Source organism: Neovison vison, chromosome 13 (genome assembly GCF_020171115.1).
Source record: "Neovison vison isolate M4711 chromosome 13, ASM_NN_V1, whole genome shotgun sequence".
In the NCBI taxonomy this organism is placed as follows: Eukaryota; Metazoa; Chordata; class Mammalia; order Carnivora; family Mustelidae; genus Neogale; species Neogale vison.
Genome location: NC_058103.1, coordinates 10,243,200 through 10,262,753, shown reverse-complemented (window position 1 = coordinate 10,262,753; position 19,554 = coordinate 10,243,200). Strand labels below are relative to the sequence as shown.

The following is a 19,554-nucleotide window of genomic DNA, read 5'->3' as shown; positions in this document are numbered from 1 at the left end:
CGCATGTTCCTGGGAGGTATCAAGAAGCCACAGAATTCCCAGGTATGGAACTCAGACTTTGGAGCCAGAATGTCTGGGTTTTAATCTGGCCACCACCAATGTCTGCGTGTATTAGCTTCTTAGGTCTGTTGGTACGAATCACCACAAACTGGGTGCTTTAACCAACAGAAATGTATTATGTTGGAGTTCAGGAGGCTGGAAGTCCCAGACCAAGGCGTTGGCAGGGCAATTCTTTCTGAGGGCTGTAAGCGAGCATGTGTTCTGGACCTCCCTCCCAGCTTCCAGCGGTTTGCCGGCCCTCTGTGGCATTCTCTGTGTGTGTCTGTGCCCAGATTGCCCCTTTCTATAAGGACACTGGTCATGGGGATCAAGGGTCCATCCCCTTCAGGATGATTTCATCTTAACTGATTCTGTCTGCAATGACCCTATATTCAAATAAGGTTAACCTTATGGTTATGATGGAGGTTAGGACTTCAATTTGGGGGGGACACAGTTCAACCCATAATAGTATGGAGCACAGGGTATTCTGTGCCTCAGTTCCCTTATCTAAAATGGCGATGATGCCACCTAACACGGAAGCCCGTTTCGAGCTTTGGGTGAGTTATTATATGTAAAGCACATGTCTTTGGTGCCCCACAGATGCTAACTAGTCTCACATTTCATCTTTTGTCACAACCCTCTCCTCTAGAGCAAGTCACAGCTTCATACACCGCAGGTCTCCTGAACAGGTGAAGTGGCCTGATGGTGTCAGGGTCCAGGCAGGTGGGTCAGTAATGGCCCCCGTTTCATTAAAGGCATTTCTGCTCAGCATTGTAGCCCTCAGTGGGCTGAACAGGACCCACCTATGCCCAGAGAAAAACCCAACTATTGAGATGGCACTCTCTGCCGCTCTTGGTGTTAATGGAAAAATAAATCTATCATGACCTATTGAGTCCTTTAATTTCCCATTTTATGGCCCCCAGCCCATCCTACTCTCTCACTGTGGCTGTTATGGACGTAAGTGTGTCCCCTCAAAATTCACATGTTGAAGTCCTAACCGTTAATGTGACTGTATTTGGAGATGGGGACTTTTGGGAAGGTGATTACAGTTAGATGAGTCCTCAGGGCTGGGCTTTAATCCCACAGGAACAGTGTTCTTATACAATGAGGATTTTCTTATAAAGACACCAGAGCTGCCTTTTGCCCTCTCTCTCTCCTTATGCCCAAAGAGCCCATGTGATCACACAGTCAGAAGGTGCCATCTACAAGCCAGGAAGAGACATCTCACCAGAAACCAAATCTGATGTCACCTTGATCTCAGACTTCTAGCCTCCAGAAATGTGAGAAAATAAATTCTGCTGTTTAAGTCCCCCAGTCTATGGCATTTTGTTATGGGGGCCCCAGTGGGCTAATACATGGATCACCGTGTACTGAGACCTCACCCCCCCAAATCTTTCTCTTTGGAATCTACCCAGTCTCTGACCCCTTCCTCCAGAGCCCTTTCTGAGCAGCAAGGGAAAGTAGGGGTAGCCGCAGACTTTCTCCAAATTCTCAAGATATTCTTTATAACACAGGCTTAGATGCAGGCCATGGGTTGTCTCCAGGAGCAGCACACAGAGCCGGAGAAGTCCTCCCTATCGTGGTCTGTCGCGTCTTCCCAATATCCACTTATATCCAATATCCACTTGGGGAATATTGCACTCGCTTCCTATTCTTGCTATAACTAATTAATACAAACATAGTGACTTAAAACAGCACACATTTATTCTCCTACAATTCCTAAGGGTCCAAAGTCCAAAACAGGTCTCACTGGGTCAACATCAAGAGTTAGCAGGGCTTCCTTCTGGAGATCCTTGCCCACCACACCTCCTCAGCATCCCCGCATCGCATGGTCTTCTCCTGCTTCCATGATCACTTTGCTTCTTCTGATTCTGGTTTTCCACGGCCTTCACTTAGAAGGACCCCTGTGATTATGTTTAAGACTTACTTGGGTAAGCTGTGCTACCCCCCCCCACTTCAAGATCCTTAACTTTGTCCCATCTGCGAAGTCCCTTTTTTCATATAAGGGAAGATGCACAGATCCTGGGCATTAGGATGTGGCTATCTTTGGGGGGAGGATTACCCACCCCCGCACAGGTGTGTAGTATGATTTCCACCCTACAGAGCATAGTTTAGGAATCTCTAGGTTCTGAAGAAAGGGACTTTTGCAACATCACATAGCACAATGGACAGAAAAGACCTAGCTTTCTCCTTGCTAATGCTTCTCTTTATTAGCTGTGTGACATTGGGCTGATTACCTAACTTCTCTGTGCTTCTGCCTGCCCACTGATTCAATGGGTATACTAGTACCCACCTTCCTGCGCATTGGGAGGGCAGTGAACACAAAGCAAGTGCTCAATATCTGGCAGCGACTGTGTTAGGCTCTAGACTAAAGCTGAGTTCAGTCTCTCCCTGGTCTTAGAGGCAGTAGAGGGACCGTTTGCCAAGCACCAAGACTACAATGTCCAGCCCCTGTCTCCTCTGCCAACTCCACACCCCAGCTCACCCACACAACATCTGGGTTATGGCCACACACGGGTCACCTAATACCGGGGCATGGGGACCTTAGGAATGAGACAAGGGTTGAGCCAGCACACTGTACCAGCATTTGGAAATGCTCTTGGAATCATGGGGCTGAGTGCCAGAGCCCCCGTTTCAAGGTTGGAAAGGGGAGTCCAGATGAGCCTACCAAAATCCTAGATGCGGGTAGAGAGCCCTGACCTTGAAGTTGGTGATCTGGACACTTGGCCCCACATTGTCCCTACTTTTCTGCATGAGTCTGAAAAGTCCCTCCATCTTTCTGAGCCTCAATTAAGTTATGCGTACAGCCAAGGGACTGGAAACAATGGTCCCTTCATCCAGCTGTGGTGACACGCAGTCCCTCTAGTTTCCACCAGACTCTTACTGGTAAATGAATCCAGCAAGCACACAGGGCTGCGGCGATCATGGGCTCACACCGCACTTCCCCAGATGTATAGCCGAGTGGCTGCAGGAGATATGGAATCAGCCTGGAGAAAGGGAGGCTGACCAGAGAATATCCCTTTTTCTGTGTCTGGAATGCCAGCAGCCGGTGCCCAACCTGGGGCACCGGTGCCATTACAAGCAAACAGGGGTGTGTGTTGGGCTGGCGGCGGCAGGGCAGTGAGCTGGTAGCCTGGGTTAGACTCTGGTGGCTATGCCGGCAGCCCGTGGGTTGGCTAGAAGCCTGCAGGACAGGCAGGGCAGGGCCAGGGGGGGTGGAGTCAGGGCCCAACCAAGGTCAGTGGCAAATGCTGGTTCCAGTTCCAACACTCGGCTTCTCACTGAGCAGGAGGGACTGTGACCTCCACTGCGTGCACACTTGGCTGTGGGACAGAGTAAGTACAGGTACTGAAGATGGACAGGGGGTCCATGGGCTTAAGGGTATGTGGGGAACCGTGAAGACAGGACTCGGGTTATGCGATCTGGGGGGCTTCAAAGCTCTGCTGTTGTCCTAGAGTGACCAGGAAAACTCTCTGCGGTGATGGGGAAGGAGCCAGGGCCTTGGAAGCAGCAGCGTCCCCCTGACCCCACCCCTGGCTGTGTGAACTTGGGCACGACCCTCTACCTGGCTGTACCTCAGTGTTCTTATAGGCAAGATGCACTGCTGCTTCGAAGATTCAGTACGTGCTAGCTGTCACCCAGGAGGGACTTGATCCCCGGGGCCCATCTGGCAGCAGCCGGAGACATTAGTAGTTGGTGCAGCTGGAGACAGGGCTGCTCTGGCATCCAGTGAGTAGACCCCCGGCAAGGCACCGGACAGTCCCTGCGACAAAGATCAGGGAGGAGGCGGACAAACCCCAAAGTAAGATTGTGGGGACGAAGCGTCTGGTCCCCAAGGCCGGGCTCCGTAACCCAGAGCGCTTCTGTATTGTTTTCTGTGCCTGCCGTCTTGGACCTTGAGAAACCAGGAGAAGGTATGGAACATCTCCGTTTCCCTGAGTGAGGGCTGCCCGGCCTAGAGGCTGGCTGCTCGAGCTCCAGACGCTGTTTGGCGATTTGGGTTTTGTTTATTTGTTTTGTTTTTAAAGCTTTGACTTATTTAATGAGAGAGAGTGTGTGTGTGCACCAGCAGCGGGGACGGGCAGAGGGAGGAGGGAGAAGCAAGCTCCATTCTGAGCAGGGAGCCCGATGTGGAGCTCTATCCCCTGCCATCTTGACCTGAGCTGAAGGCAGACGCTTAAACCGACTGAACCACCCAGGCGGCCCAGGCATTTTGTCAAATAAGCAAAATGTCGACATAAAATAAGTGTACTGTTCAGTTTTCCTGAGGCTGGGGCCCTTGGCAAAAAATACAACAATAGAATGGGGAGTTCTCCCCTGGCCAACATCCTTGGTCACAGATCAAGAAGCTGCCGTGTGAAGAATAAGGCGGAGGGCCGAGGAGGCCGGGAGGCGAGGGATGTGCTGTTGGGGGTGGTGGTTTCGCGGGTGTACATGAGAAAGATGTCTGGCTTTTGGTATGTCAGTCAGACCTCAATAAAATAGTTTTTAAGAAAGAAACGGGAAAGGGGAGCCAGGCAGCAGGACAGGAGCTGGCAAGTCCTGGGAGCCCAGCCTGGCTCCATGTCCAGCATGGGGTCTAAAACCCCTGAGCCACAGAGAAGGCCTTCCTTCCTTCCTTCATTCCAAAAAGGGGTCTGAGGGAGTATAGCTCAGTGGTAGAGCATTTGACTGCAAAAATCTCCAGCCCTTGACTGCAAATCTCACAGGGAGAGCAGGGTTGGTGCCGGTCCTCTCTGTTGGGAGCACATGTTTTTGTCGGGGAGAGAGGCCGGAATGCTGGAAGGCCCCAGCAAGCCCGTGTGGGCTCACGCTTACATCACAACAGAGCAGCGAGACAATCAAGGGGCCGTTACAGAGCATAACAACACAGAGGGAGGGGCCAGGTGCAGGCAAGGGATCACCAGCAGTGGGACTCAAGCAGGGGCCCGAGGGCCAGGGAGAAGCTGGTCCTGCCCCCCAACACCTTGGGGGCCACAATGACCTTCTTAGGTGGTGCGGCGCTGTGACCCGGGGTGGGTGACAAAGGGAGATGTCTTCAGAGAGGCTCTGGGGGCAGGAGGAGAAGGGGAACGGGTGGGTGGAAGGTGACAGGACCTCTGAAGGACATGGCAGCTGGAATGGGGAGGGGCTGGCAGATGTCAGAGTCGCTCTGGAGCTAGAAACCCACAAACCTCGCGGATGGTCTGGAGGTGGGGAGGAAGGCTTAGAAAGTTCGCTGAGTCACTGCTGCCAGGAAGCTCTCCCAGATCTTCAGGATCGAGGAAACAGGGATTTTGTTTTTCCCTCTCTGCCTGTGTCCCAAGGCTCACATCTCCTTTTGCAATCAGTGGACAGACCTCCGCCACCCACCTCGCCCAGCTGAGTCCAAAGTTGACCCAGTAGAGCTTTGTTGCCCAACATTTGGAATAAATGAAGCAGATTCTGAGTCCATGGGTAGTGGGGATCCGTGGGAGGATTGCCCCAGCGCCTGCCCGCACCCGCCTGCACCAGCCGGCTCACGTCACCTTGGCCTGATGCCAGAGGAACCTGAATGATCTGCTCTCCTCCCTTGGACCTTGGGCCCATCTGCAGAAACGCTGGAATCAGGGGTCTAGAGAGTCATTTGGGCCAGGCTCCGATCTCCTGCCTGAGAGCCGGTCTCCCAAGGGCCAGGCTCCCAGGGCCTGGAGCAGACTCGCCCCAGCTTCAAATTGGCACAAAACTCTGTCAAAGCTGCATATTTCCACCAGAGACCAGGGATGTGATGGCACAGGCTGGGAACCTGGGAAACCTGAACCGAGGTCCCTGAGGCCCCATTTTCTCAGAAGAGATCTCTCTGACCCTCTGTTTCCTCCTCTGTACCGTGGTGACGATACCAACTCCGAGTTGCTGTGGAGGAGGGAAAAATGAGCTCATACCGGTGAACAGCTTGAGTGACACCCAGGGATGCTCCCCAGGAGCTACAGGAGAGGAGGAACGAGGTATCATGTCTCAGAACCATGAGAGGAAGACAAGAGGCAGTGTGTACACCAGTCCCAGGAATCTGGATTTCAATCCTGGTTCCATCACACATTAGTTGGGACAAGCTGTGCTGTTCTGTTCACCCTCAGTTTATCCATCTGTGAAATGGTCTTCATGATGCAGACTCTCGTGGATGGTTCAATGTTGTAATGTCTGTAGAGTGACTGGCTTTCTTAAGAGATAAAGTGGGCCCCAAAGGAGTGAGAGTTCTAGGTCCCAAGCCTGCAGCCCAGGGGAGAGTGGATGAAGCTGGGGTCCCCTCCACAGAGACCCAGCTGTCCAGGAAGACTCAGCGGACGCCAGGAAAGCGGCCGCGGCCCATCAGACCTCTGCTGTTTGGCGGGGTACGGGGTGGGGAACTGGTGGAGAGAAAGGTTACTGGCCACAGCTCATGACAGACCTTGAGTTGATTATGAACACAGTTAGGCCTGTAGAGGGACAGGGACTGGCCCAAGGCCACCGGGCATCTGCAAGGACAGGCGGCCAGAACTCTCTCTCCTGCCTGAGCCCTGGGTTCCATCCAAGCAGGACACTCCCTTGTGTCTGCAACTCCTCCTGGAAAGCATTTCCTTTGAAGTAAGTATCAGCTGGGTGTTAATCTGTGATAACGGGGGCGGGGGGGTGTGGAGCTGAATGTTTGCTCAGCTCCATCCCGCTGCCCTGATGCCTGGCCACATTGCGGGAGGGACCATACTGTGCTGTAAAATTAACAAGTTCAAAGGACACAGAGATTAAACCACCCCGCCACGTTTTTTAAAGACCCACACTCTCAAGGTGCACACAGAAAGGGGGTGTCAGCCTGGGAAGCCCGGACCCTGTTGCAGAATCATCTGCAGATTCACAGCTACGGTGCTGGCTGCCAGGGTGGGGGACAACAAGACCGGGGGGCTGTCGCACGGAAGGAGGGCCAGGCATCCAGGGAAGCCACAGGGCGCAGGGGTTTAGGGCACATCACATTATCACATTATCACGGTGTCAGAGCTGGGTCTGAGCCCAAGCTGAGCCCCCACCAGCCAGTGGCTCGGCCTCTCTGAGCTTCAGAGGACGCCCGTAGAACAGTGCCAGTAGCAGAACCCGCCTCTGCCGGTGGGTGTGAGGTCCACGGAGGCGGGTACGAGGAACCTCCGTAACCGTGGAGGCTGCTGTGTGGGGCTCTGGGGGGTCCGGAGTGTCTGCAGACAGAACATTCTAGATGAGCCTCCTTTGTGAGCTCAGGTGCAATGTGGAGGCCAGGGTGGGTGGGCGTGGCCTGCTCAGGTCATTCAAGGAATGACAGGACTGCAGCCCAGGTCTGCCTGACCCCCAGGGTCACTGGCATTCCCCCACCCCCTACAGTGGGCCACTTTGCATGCAATGTCCAATGCAGCTATTTGGGGCCCTTTGGCGTTGGGGTTTGGGGGAGTCATGTGACTCTGGGAGGACCCTGAGGCCAGGGACCTGATGACAGATGGGAGAAGAAGACCCAGCCGCGGAGAAGTTCTCACCACCGAGAGCTTTCCTCAGCAGACAGGCCGCCAGCTCCCCCACAAGAGCAAGGGTGCAGTGAGAGCCTGTACCCCAAGCATAGCTGAGGAACTGGGGGATCTCGGTGGGGCTTTGACCCTGAAACTGCAGCAGCCATGGCTGACCGACCCGTGCACCAGATCTGCGCCAGGCCCAACCACAACGCTTGCCCTATACTGACCCCTTAAGGGAGCTTTAAAGCTCCTGGCCACGCTCTGGCCCAGGTACAGCATCACCTCCATTGTACAGACAGGTGGGGGACAGGGCATGGGGCATGACTGACTTGCCCCAAACTGCACTAGTAGGAAGTAACAGGGCCGAGCTTTGAACCCAGGAGGCTGGGCTGCAGAGTCTGGGCTGATCACAGGGGACCAGGAGCACAGGGGACTTTGGCAGGCCTGGGCACAGGAAGGATTCTGGTTGGAGAGGAGGGACTAGGGAGGTGGGCGGGAAGAACGAAGGAGAAGAGGGGTTGAAGACCCCCCAGGGCCCACCTAGTTGGCCCCCTCACCCGGGGGATGGGAGGAAGAGGAGACGTGTTGGCTCAGGCCTCCGTGACAAAGCATCACCGAACAGAAAATTGGTCTCGGCTCAAGGTTTTGGCAAAACTGTTTCCTCGACGCCCAGATGCTGGTCTCCTCCCCGGGTCCCCACACGGCCGCCCCTCTGTGTGTGTGTCTGGGTCCTAATCTCTTCTCACAAGGAAACAGGCCGGATTGGATCAAGGCCCCCCAGGAAGACCTCATTTTGACTTCATGACCTTTTTAAAGACCTTGTTTCCAAATACAGTCACATTCTGAGGGGCTAGGGGTTGAGACCTCAACACAGGAGTCTGGGGGACACAATTCAGCACTCATAGAATAGGAGGGAAGTTGGAGTGTTTACATTAAGAGGGCAGAATCTCCTCCCGGGGTTGCGGGGGAGGCGTGCACCTCTGATGAGGCTTGAGGATGGCCCTGGGGTCCTAGCAGAGCCCCCCAGGGGAGAGGAAGAAAGAACCAGCTGGCATCTGCCTGTTCAACGAGTCTCTATAGCTTGGCACCCTGCGTGCCACGAGGGAGATGCGCAGTACGTATTTGCTGAGTAAACAAGGGTAGACCAACAGTCTGAGGGGCCCGTGGGGTGGGTAGTTGGTCTGAGTTCATAAAAGGGCCACCAGGCCTTGCAAATTCTTTCCCCAGGGGTCGAAGTGAAAGTCAGAGGCCACTTGGGAGGCAGGCTTCTTGTTCCATGGGGACCTCAGAGATGCTGATCAGGCAAAAGGAGGGATAGCCCTGCCCTCCCCTACCCCATAGCATGTGCCCTGATGTGGATGAGAGGATTCTTGTCCCTGGGGGGCCAGCCCCCACCTCAGGACTGCACGCTCTGCCTTCTCCTCCCTTTCCGACCCTTAGATGCCCAAGTCCCCCGAGTCTCAGTCCTGGAGCCCCCATGCTCTCCTCAAAAGCTCTCTCCCCACCGCACAGGCTCATCATCTCCCTTAGGTTCCGCCACTCAGGGGGTCACCTCTCTGGGACCTGCGCCTGACGCACTTCCCCCCAGCAGTGCACCCTTCCAGAGGACCCCTTCCCACCTGCCTTTCAGAACAAGGAGCGGCCACGATGCAGTTCTGCCTCCTCCTGTGCCTGATGCTCTTTACCCCTTCGGGTGCCAGCCTGCTCCGCCCCCGCTCGCGGGAGACGAAGAAGAGAGCCAAGGAGCTACCCGTGCTCAGCACCGCGGCCCCCGCCAGCAGGGACTTTGCCTTTGACCTCTACAGGGCCTTGGCTACGGCTGGCCCTGACCAGAACATCTTCTTCTCCCCTCTGAGCATCTCCACCACCCTGGCCATGCTGTCCCTGGGGGCGCGATCCCACACGAAGGAGCAGATCCTGGAAGGCCTGGGCGTCCGTCCCCAGGAGGGCTCGGAGGAGGAGCTCCACAACACCTTCCACCAGCTGCTGCGGGAGTTTGCCCAGCCCAGGGAGGACGTCCAGCTGAGCCTCGGCAACGCCCTGTTCATCAGCCCCGAGGTGCACCTCCAGGACACCTTCCTGAGTGCCATGAAGACGCTGTACCTGGCAGACACCTTCCCCACTGACTTTGGGGACCCCGCAGAGGCCCAGAAGCAGATCAATGATTACGTGGCAAAGCAAACTCAAGGCAAGATTGCGGACTTGGCAAAGGACCTGGATAGCACGGAGGTCATGATTATGGTGAATTACATCTTCTTTAAAGGTAAGACCCTTGCACACCAGCCCGAATGTTCTCCTTCCTGCTGCTTTTGTCAAAAGAGCACCCAATCCCCACACGCATCAAGGAGTGGGAGTGGATTTAGTCCCTTCTGGGGCCTGTTGACAGAGTGAGGCCAACAAGCAGCCGAGGGTAAGCAGGCATCTTCTGAGGGTGTAAAGGGAGGTCAGTGACCCCCGGTTGCTGTCTCCCCCACCGGGGAAGAGCTGGGTCCTCTCCGTGGGCCCTGGAGTCACAGCTTCCATGCTGGATCTAAAGCGCGAGACCGCCATGGCCACCGTGCGACCACTCAGGGCAGGATTGCGGGTCTAAGAGAGACCTTGGAGGGCCTTCCCTTACCCCCACATCCTTGCTCCCGTGCCCTCCTAGGGGCTGATCCCTCAGCGAGAAACACCTTGACAAGCCCCTGTCCCCTCTGGAGAGTCCTCCCCCGCTCTCTCACGACGAATGATCTCTCCATCTTCGTTCCCTTGACGTTTCTTGTGGTTACCCCTACTCTCCTTGGCTCTCATGTCTGTTTATCCTTCTAGATACTGAGCCCCTCGGTGCCCATATGGCGTCTGGCCAAGGGTGGGAAGGCAGGAGTGGGTAAAGGCAGGGAGGGAAAGGAAGGAGGAAAGAGGAAGATAGTTGGCTTGTTAACTCCTCCCCCTTCCTAGGAGCACAGAAGGGAGCAAACATCCAGCTTGGAATCCATGATTTCTTGTCCCCCAGGGCAGGGCTCTCTCTAGGACACCAGGCTGCAGGGGACAACTGTGACATAGGCTACAAGGGGCCCTGGGATAGGTTCCAAATCTGATGACCACTAATTAGATGGAAAGAACTACTTGTATCTCGCTGATGGTAGGGACGCAGCAGGAATCAGACGGAGCAGCAAGGCAAACAGTGGGTTTCTCCGTAACAAGAATCCTGTGTGTCCAGGAACCTTATACACCTCTCTCCCAAACATAGATCAAAATCCAAAAGTGGGAAAAGAGTGAAAAACAGAATAACTCCCCCAGGTGTAGTGTCGATTTGTCCGTCGTCTGTATTGTTGACCTTTTTCCCGAGGGTGTTTGACCTTGAGTGAACAGTAGAGAATCAAACTCCCATTAAGCAGTTGAGGGCCTCCAAAGACATGAAAAGCATCCTCCTTGCTTGGCCCACGTCAGAGGAAAAGGCCCACAGGAAGTTCGGGCACATCCCCAAAGTTAGAAAAAGACTCGCCTTCCTATTCCAGGAGTTCCGCGGTCCCTGCCCCCGAGGAGACTGTGCTGGGGAGGACAAGCTCTGCTTGATGGGTTTACTGTCTTGACACTGTTCGTTTGCAGCTAAGAATTTCTAATGTCATTCCCATTTTGATATTTAGCTAAGTGGAGGACAAGTTTTGACTACAAAAACACCCGAAAGCAGGATTTCCATGTGACCTCGGAGACCGTGGTGCGGGTGCCCATGATGAAAGGGGAAGACCATTATTACTACTTCCTGGACCGAAATCTCTCCTGCAAGGTGGTGGGTGTCCCCTACCAAGGGAATGCCACCGCTTTCTTCATCCTCCCCAGCGAGGGCAGGATGGAACAGCTGGAGAACGGACTGAATGAGAAAACACTGAGGAAGTGGCTCAGGATGTTCACAAAGAGGTATTCTGCAGGTGACATGGGACCAGTCTGGCCCTGCTCACCTCTGGGGAGACACAGCCATGGTGGGAAGGTCTCACCCAGCCCAGGAGCGGCCTCCAAGCCTGGAGCTGTCACATGAGATTCCGGGCCCCAGGCCCTGGCCCAGCCTGAGGGAGCACGGCTGGACGCCCATCCGCTTTCCTGCTGGAGCCATGAGAATAGGCAGTGACCTCTGGAGCAGCCCAGGTCCAAGACCAGAGTGGGGTGGGCTCTAGATGAGGGGCTGGAGGATGCTTACGAAGCCGAGGGGAGAGAGCGGGGATATGAGCTCGGGGAGCCGACACCCTGGGAAGAGTCTCAGAATGTTCTTGTCCTCTTTCCAGGCAGTTTGAGCTCTACCTTCCCAAGTTCTCCATCGAGGGCTCCTACCAGCTGGAGAAGGTCCTCCCCATGCTGGGCATCAATGACGTCTTCACCAGCCATGCTGACTTGACTGGCATCACCAACCACTCCGGCATCCAGGTCTCTGAGGTGAGCTCGGGAGCTCCTGAGCTCCTGCTTTCAGAGGTATCTGTTCTTTTCTACTACTCTGCTATGCTATGCCATGCTATTCTATTCCATTCTACCCCACTCCACTCTGCTCCTTCCATTCCATTCCATTCCATTCCATTCCATTCCAATTCTACATTCTCTTCCTCTCTCTCTCACTCTCCTCTTTTCCCTTAAGAAGCAAAAAATCTCACACTGTGTCTTATCCTATGCGCCATGGGAAACCATATGCAGCTCCGTGTCTCAGGAGGAGCTCTCATTCAGCAATCAAAACTAAGAATTAAGTGCTAGCTCCTTCACTCGCTAGGTGTGTCCTCCAACGATTACTTGACCTCTCTGTGCCACCTTCCTCTCTATAAAATTGGAGGGTCGCAGCCTTGCTGTGGGATGCCATGACACTTCAATGGACAGCACAGGCACAGTCGGTCACCTCCTGGCACAGATCCCGGTGCACGATAGCCACACAGCTGTGTCATTAGCTACCTGCTTGGTGTCACGGAGACTTGGACAGGGATGTCACAGGCAGAAGCTCTGCTGTCTCCTGGGATGACATCTTCCAGCCCCTGGTGGCTCAGTGACTCCTGATGTCTCCTCTGCAGATGGTGCACAAGGCTGTGGTGGAGGTGGACGAGTCGGGGACCAAAGCGGCTGCAGCCACAGAGACCATCTTCATGTTCAAGTCAGCTCCGATGAGCTCCCAAAGGGTCATATTCAACAGGCCCTTTTTGATGGTCATTGTGGAGAACTCCACGAATATCCTCTTCGTTGGCAAAGTGACCCACCCCTGAGGTGGGTGTGTCTCCTGGAAGGTCACAGGTGGTGGAAGTTGAAGGCACACCGTGGCATCTGTCTGCTGGGAGCTGGTGATTGACACAGGTTTCCTGGACTAATGAGGCTTTTACAAGTAATAATAGTCATAGTATTGATATACTAATGGTTGCTTCTTCTCACACAATGCACGTGGGCACCTTAAAGATCCTTCAGGAGCATTTGGTCATGCCTTTACCCTTCCTCGGTGGAGTCTAGCGCTGAGGCCCAGAGAGGTTGGTTGACTTGCCCAAGGTCACACAGCATGTTAGTGGTAGAGAGAAGCCCAGAATCCAGGCCCCTGACCTCCAGCCCAGTGACACAGAGCTCTGTAGGAGGCTTGTTCTGGTAGATATTTCTACCAAGAAATGTATTTCTAAGCTGAGCCCTCATCTTGCCAACCATGCCAACCATCAGTTCATCATGATGTGGAGAGAACGCTGAAATGAGAGTCTGTAATGGGGCTTCTGTCCCAGCTAACCAGCTAGGGGACATTGGGATAATTCTGCCCCTCTCTGGACCTCTATTTCCCCCATGCATACCATGAAGGATCAGGTGAAGGACTGAAGGCTCCTTGACGTTGTGTAAGGAAGCTGAATGTTCCCTGCCAGTCACGGTAGATTTTAAGATATTCCAGCGCTACTTGTCCTTGAAGAAAAGCAAGTGGACAGCAGCGTGGAAATGGTCCATCACAGCATTGAGCCATCGTGTGGTTTCAGTAACAACCTCCTGGCCTTGGCCGAGGGGGAGCCCAGAGGCCCATTGCAAATACTACCATATCTACTGAAGACGTTGATGACTAACTGTGAATTTTAGTGTCCACAATAACAATACAGCATATTGCAAACACTGGGTGTCATTGTCCTTACTTACAGAAATAACACTGGGAAAGGCGACATCAATAGCTTTCCATGTGCCAGGCTTGGTGCTAGGATCTTTAGCTGGATGGCTGCATTTATCTGCCCTGAGGCCGGTACCACAGCTCTTCCTATTTTACAGATGGAGAAGGCAAGGCTTGCAGAGAGCGGGCTGTTAACCCAGTCATGTGGCTTCTAAGGGGGGGGAGGCAGGATTTGACCCTGGGAGTGTGGCCCCCCAGACGCATATTTTCAACCCTGTGCTCTGCTGCAGAAAGACATGACTATGTCCCAGAGGCCTGGGTCAGGGACCTCTCAGTCATCTGCCCCCATGGGATGCAGGTAAGCTTATCCTCTCTCCTCTTTTATGAAAGCCTCTACAGACAGGTTCTCATCTATCAAATGAACGGGATCAGACACTTTAAAGAATCAATGATTGAGTGAACGAGCCCTTCACTCACATTGTCCCCTAATTAGCTGCCTCCTTAAATCTGATTGCTTGCCCCTCAACTTGCCCCCCATCCCCATGAGACTGCCTCTACCACTCTGTTCCCAGAGTCTGCACTGTGTTGCCCAAGGATAACCCCTAGACCAAACGATGTCAGAACCCCAAGCTTTGGCCACAAAGTACTGAGCACATACTTTGGCCCAGCCCTCTGGGGACACTTTGCATCTGTCATCTCCAGAATCCCCCAGCACAGTCTATCAGTGTACCTGTCTCACAGAGGGGACATAAGTGCCTGCCCAGAGGCTGAGGTCAGGGAGAGGCTCAGGCTCTGGGACCCGGGTGGTGCCTGTGCTGGCGTATGGCCAGGTGGATGGCCGTGACTGGAACTGGACAGCTCGTCTGCGTCTGTTGATTTCTGCTCAGGTCAGCGTTCCAGGATTGGGCCTCCTTGCGGGGTCAGATCGGCTCCTGTGTGCCTTTCCCTTGCAAAATGCCTAGATCTTTCTCTTACTGTTTGCTCAGCCAGCCCAAGGTCAAGGGGAGGTCCAGTTGGTGTGCTGTGTGTCAGAACAAGGTCCAGCGTTGTCTGAAGGTCACTGGGTACATGGTCACATGGTCACATGGCCACAAAACAGCTACCAGGTGTGAGGGCAGGCTGGGCTCCACAACACCTCATGCCACACACAGAAGCTCCTTGCTGGTGTCATTGCAGGCCATGTAACTCAATTGTCACACAATCCTGGGATGAACCAAATGATATAGCCCCTGGGAGAGAGAGAGGGAGAGATCAGCAAAGCTTTCTTGGAAAAGATGGTACTCAGCTGGTCTAAGGAGTAAGTAAGCCTTCCATAGACAGCAGGTTTGGGAACAGGGAAGGGACTCCAGCAGAGGGAAGGGCTGGAGAATGGTGTTGAGTGAGCTGGTGTGTGCGGGAACCATGGAGACCTTATTCTCGGCCAGGATAGGGGGTGTGAAGGGGAGCAAAGGGGAGGAGGTGCCTGCGTTGCCGTCTGGGACAGGGACCCTGAACACAAGGCTGGCATTTCTGTTCTCTTTCCTCCCCATATTAGGATGGTTTGGTGGTCCGCATCCCACCCTGAGCACCCCTGAGTGTGTGCCTCACTCTCCCATTGGCACGCGAGCAGACACCTCCACTCAGGCCTGTAGGGGGTGCTCGCTCGCACCGCGTGCCCCTGCTCCCCCAGCGCCCCACCGGCCCTTCCTCCCCTTGACCTCGGCCGTCCTATCCAGTAACAGGGCAGCTTAACAGCAGAAACTGTGTGATGTCACAGTCCTGGAGGCTGGAGTCTGAGACCCAGGCGTCAGCGGGGTTGGGTGGTCCCGAGGCCCTCTGCTTGGCGGGGCTCCCGGATGGTCTCCTCTCTTTCTGCCCTCACGTGGCCGTCTCTCGGGGTGTTAACCTCCTCTTCGGTCTCCCAGTCTCCCCTGGTCCGACTAGACCAGAGCCCACCCTACTGACCTTATTTTAACTGAATCACCCCTTTAAAGGCTCAGTCTCCAAATACAGCATCGTCCTGAGGTGCTGGGGGTTAGGACTTCAACAGATAGACGGGGTGGGGGACACAACTTAGCCCATAGGAGCCACTTCCCTTCGAGTTCCTGCTGCTGTTGCCAACCCCCAGTTTGTTCTTGGGAACCCACAACATTTCCTTCTCTGACCACATGGACTCTCAGGACCTCCCCTAGCAAACCCACCGCCTCCAGAGCTCAGAGGACAATGCTAGGGCCGAGGACTCCTGCCCCCTGCCTCTTCTGCTGAGACCTGGGCTAAGAAAACGACCCTAGACTCCCAAGAGGAAACGCTTCACACCGCAGCGAGCACGCCCTGCCCACTATTGCTTATTTACATTATTTCAGCCATTGTGTGGGGGCAGCCGACGGGGCCTCGGGCCTGGAATTCATACAAGGGTACAAGGGTGGCCCAGCAGACACGGGCTCTGGCCACAGCCAGCTAACCGAAGAGATAAATCGGGAGTGCTAACGGTAGCGAGGGCCATGGGCTCCTCCGCGGAGTTTATCCAACGCCCACTCTGTGTCTGGAACTGTCCCGGGTGCTGGAGATAAAGGAAGGAAATCCCCCAAGTCCTTGCCCTGGTGAAGCTACTATCTTGCCTGGAGAGACAGTGAAATAAAGAAATAACAAGGAATAAAAGAAGTAAAATCAACGCATGTCGGTTGATGACAAGAGCTGTGGCCAGTGAGCTCGACGGGGCACCTCGCTTCTATAAACAGAGCCCAGGGAGGGAAGGACACGGCGCCCATCACGTTAACTAAGTGGTCGAAACCCTAACACCCCTCACCCCCCACCCCGCCAAGGTGGTGTAGGAGGAGGGGCCCTTGAGAGGTGGGTAGGTCATGAGGGTGGAGCCCCCATCCGTAAAATTCCTGACCTTGGGAAAGACACCGCAGACAGCTCCCTGGCTCCTTCCTGTGGCAGGGCACAGACCTGTGACCAAAGGGGGCTCTGCACCCACCACTGGCCCTGACCTCGTACTTCCAGCCCCTGGATCGCTGCGAAATACATTTCTGCTGCTCATAAGGCACCTGTCTGTGATGTCCCCAGACACCTGGGGAGCTGCCACCCCCCAGGGGAGATGGATGAGACGAGGAATTAAACGTAATGGGCTTTTCTGGATGGGATCCAGGAAGAGCAGAAGGACGGTCGTGGAAAACCTGTTAAAGTACAAGTAAGTCTGCATCGTACGCACATCCACGTCTCCGTTTCGATAAATACGCCGCAGAGACCTCAGATGTTTATGTCATGGGAACTCCCGGCACTGTTTTTACTGCTTTTTGGTCTGTCACAACCTGTTTTAAAATAAAAAGCTGTTTTCTTTAGAAAAAATGCTAAGGAAGAGAAAAAGCAAAGCAGAGGAGGGGATGGGGCGGGAGTGGGGTGTCAAGGCAGAGCTGGAGGCCAGTAAAGGAGAAGCATGGGGTGCCAGAGGGACAGTTGGGGAGACCTCCTGCAGTCTGGGGTCCAGAGGGAGCCCTGAGGCGGCGGCATGGAAGCTGCTGTCTGAGGGACAAGCAGGGCTGAACCGGGTGAAGATCACGAGCAAAGACTCAGACGGCAGAGAGTCTGTCCCGCTCAGGGGAATGAAAGAGGACAGACGTGGCTGGAGCCCGGAGTCTCCCTCGTCATCTGCACCCGTGTCACCGTGTAGGGTGTCAGGGCGGGGAGTGACCGCCGGATGCCACCTGTGTACCCGGCACGGGATGCCACCGCTGACGCCTGGCACTGCCCTCTGCTTCTGCACGTACGTCTCAGTTTTCAAAGAGTCAGAGAGCCTCCTGCTGCGAGGGATCGGGGACGGCGAGCAGTGACATCTGTGTCCTTCTCCAGTTTCCTGCAGAGCCGCACCCCTGAATGGATTATCTGTCACCTTTCTGCAAGGAATGAGGTAGGAGGGGGGTGGCTCCAAGATGGCCAGGTCCTTTCGGCACTTGGGAGAGCCCAGTGTGTGTCCATACTCCACTCCTCATGATGACTGTCCATGAAGACATACAGGCAGGGTACAGATAGCAAAACACTCCTACACACAGCCACGCTGCAGCCCCCCCCCCCCCACACACACACGCATGTGCCTACGCCCCGCCTGCTGGAGAGCAGGGGCTGCTCTGTGGCTAATCCCACCACAGCCTTCTCGGTGGTTCTAAGAGCTGAGAATCCACTGGATGCTTGGGGGCGGGGGGTCCTCCAGAGTCTTCTCTGGGAGCCCCTCCTTCTGCCTCAGACTCCCAGAGAGGCTGCCACAAACCGTCTGAGGACTTGATCGGGTCCCTGCGCCTTTGCAAATTATTAAGGGCCCTGGGGCCGGGCTGGGGTGGGAACAGGAAGGTGGGTCTGGTAGGCCTGGGAAGGGGGGTGAGGGAGTATGAGAGGGGGCTGGGGTGTGTGGGCCTGAGCCTGGGCTCCCGGGTGTGCCCATGAGCTGACACACAAGGTGTCCATTCGTCCCCAGATTCAGATGCACACGCAGAACTGGTGTCTCCACTGGTCGGGGGGTAGGGCTGTCTCACTGGGCCCAGGCCCCAGGCCCTCGGCACCGCCTCCTCCCTGCAGCTGCCACCCACGCACGCTCAGGGCCCGATGACCCTCATCCTGCGGGGGCCCAGATGCTCTCTGCTTTCAGGTGTTTTTCCAGCTAATTTTTTCAGGCCAACTGCCAGGGAGCAAACCCACAAAACCCACGTGCACCTTGGAGCTCATGCCCATCTGAGCACTGAGAGCCCTTCCTTGGGGCTCTGCTCAGAGGTCCCTGCCCGGGGAGCTGCCCTGACTCCCCAGCCCGGCCCTGGCATCCCAGCTCCCAGTGCCTCTCTCTAGCACTTTCCACCATAGTTAGCTTCTTTCTACGTGTCTGTGTCTCTCAAAGACCGTGAAGTCCGTGAGGGCCCTAAGTTGCCTCTCCACTCCAGTGCCCGGCACAGGGCTTGGCCCACAGTGGGTTCTCGTTGGAGGAATGAATGAAGGGACAACCAGCTGGTTCCAGAGGATTCTATGCCTCTGCAAGTCCTCAGGTCACTGCCTAAGACTTCCCTCTTCCTTGGGTGGGACCCCCAACACACCCTGCAGGTGGGCTGCTGACGCCATACAGGACACCCAGCTGAATGAGAACTCCAGGTAATAAATCACTTTTTAGTAGAAGTATGGCCCAGCCATTGTGAGCATTTTTGCTTGCTAATTCTGGCCACTCTCTCTGTAGGGAGCAAGGATGAGCGAGAAGCACATGCCCATTGGCCAGAAGCCAACAGTCTCACTGTAGAGATGGGGGAAGTGACAATCATGGGGACAGCATAGGAAGAGGAGTGGAGACACATTTGGCCTAGTCAAAGGAGGGTTGGTTCTACCAGAAAGGACCATGGGAGGCCTCCTGCCACACGATGTGCAGCCCAAAGTATAACAAAGGTGTTGACTCACCCATGATTATCAAACCGAAGCCTGAGACAGAATGTTCCAGTAGGTTTCCTTGCCTGTAAAGGAAGCCGAAACCCTCCCTTCTCCTGGTCCAAGCTGGGGGGCCGTGGGTTCTGCAGAGATAGCTCTGCTCTGTGGAGTGTATTTCAGGCCCCTGAGGTCTGGTGTCCCAGCTGTAGGGGTGGGGTGGGGAGTTGAGAACATGTAGGGGCTTCTGGACCAGGGGAGGCTGCCAGGGTTCCAAGTGGGACAGGGCCCTGGGGGACCCATATTCTTTTTTAATTATTATTAATTTTTTTCATTTTTAAATTTTTATTTTTTATAAACACATAATGTATTATTAGCCCTAGGGGTACAGGTCTGTGAATCTCCAGGTTTACACACTTCACAGCACTCACCATAGCACATACCCTCCCCAATGTCCATCACTCCACCCCCCTCTCCCAAACCCCCTCCCCCTAGCAACCCTCAGTTTGTTTTGTGACATTAAGAGTCTTTTATAGTTTGTCTCCCTCCCGATCCCATCTTGTTTCATTTATTCTTTTCCTACCCCCCAACCCCCCCACGTTGCATCTC

General features: G+C 54.8%; 1 protein-coding gene across 1 annotated transcript; it reads left to right on the top strand.

Moving 5' to 3' along the window:
• Positions 1-3,301: 3,301 nt before the first annotated feature.
• On the top strand, positions 3,302-12,767 carry SERPINA5 (serpin family A member 5). Its single transcript, XM_044230516.1, has 5 exons — positions 3,302-3,384; positions 9,130-9,762; positions 11,126-11,396; positions 11,759-11,906; positions 12,524-12,767. Exons 2-5 carry the CDS (start codon positions 9,147-9,149, stop codon positions 12,710-12,712), a joined length of 1,224 nt encoding a protein of 407 aa, XP_044086451.1. The 5' UTR covers positions 3,302-3,384; positions 9,130-9,146; the 3' UTR covers positions 12,713-12,767.
• Positions 12,768-19,554: the final 6,787 nt, after the last annotated feature.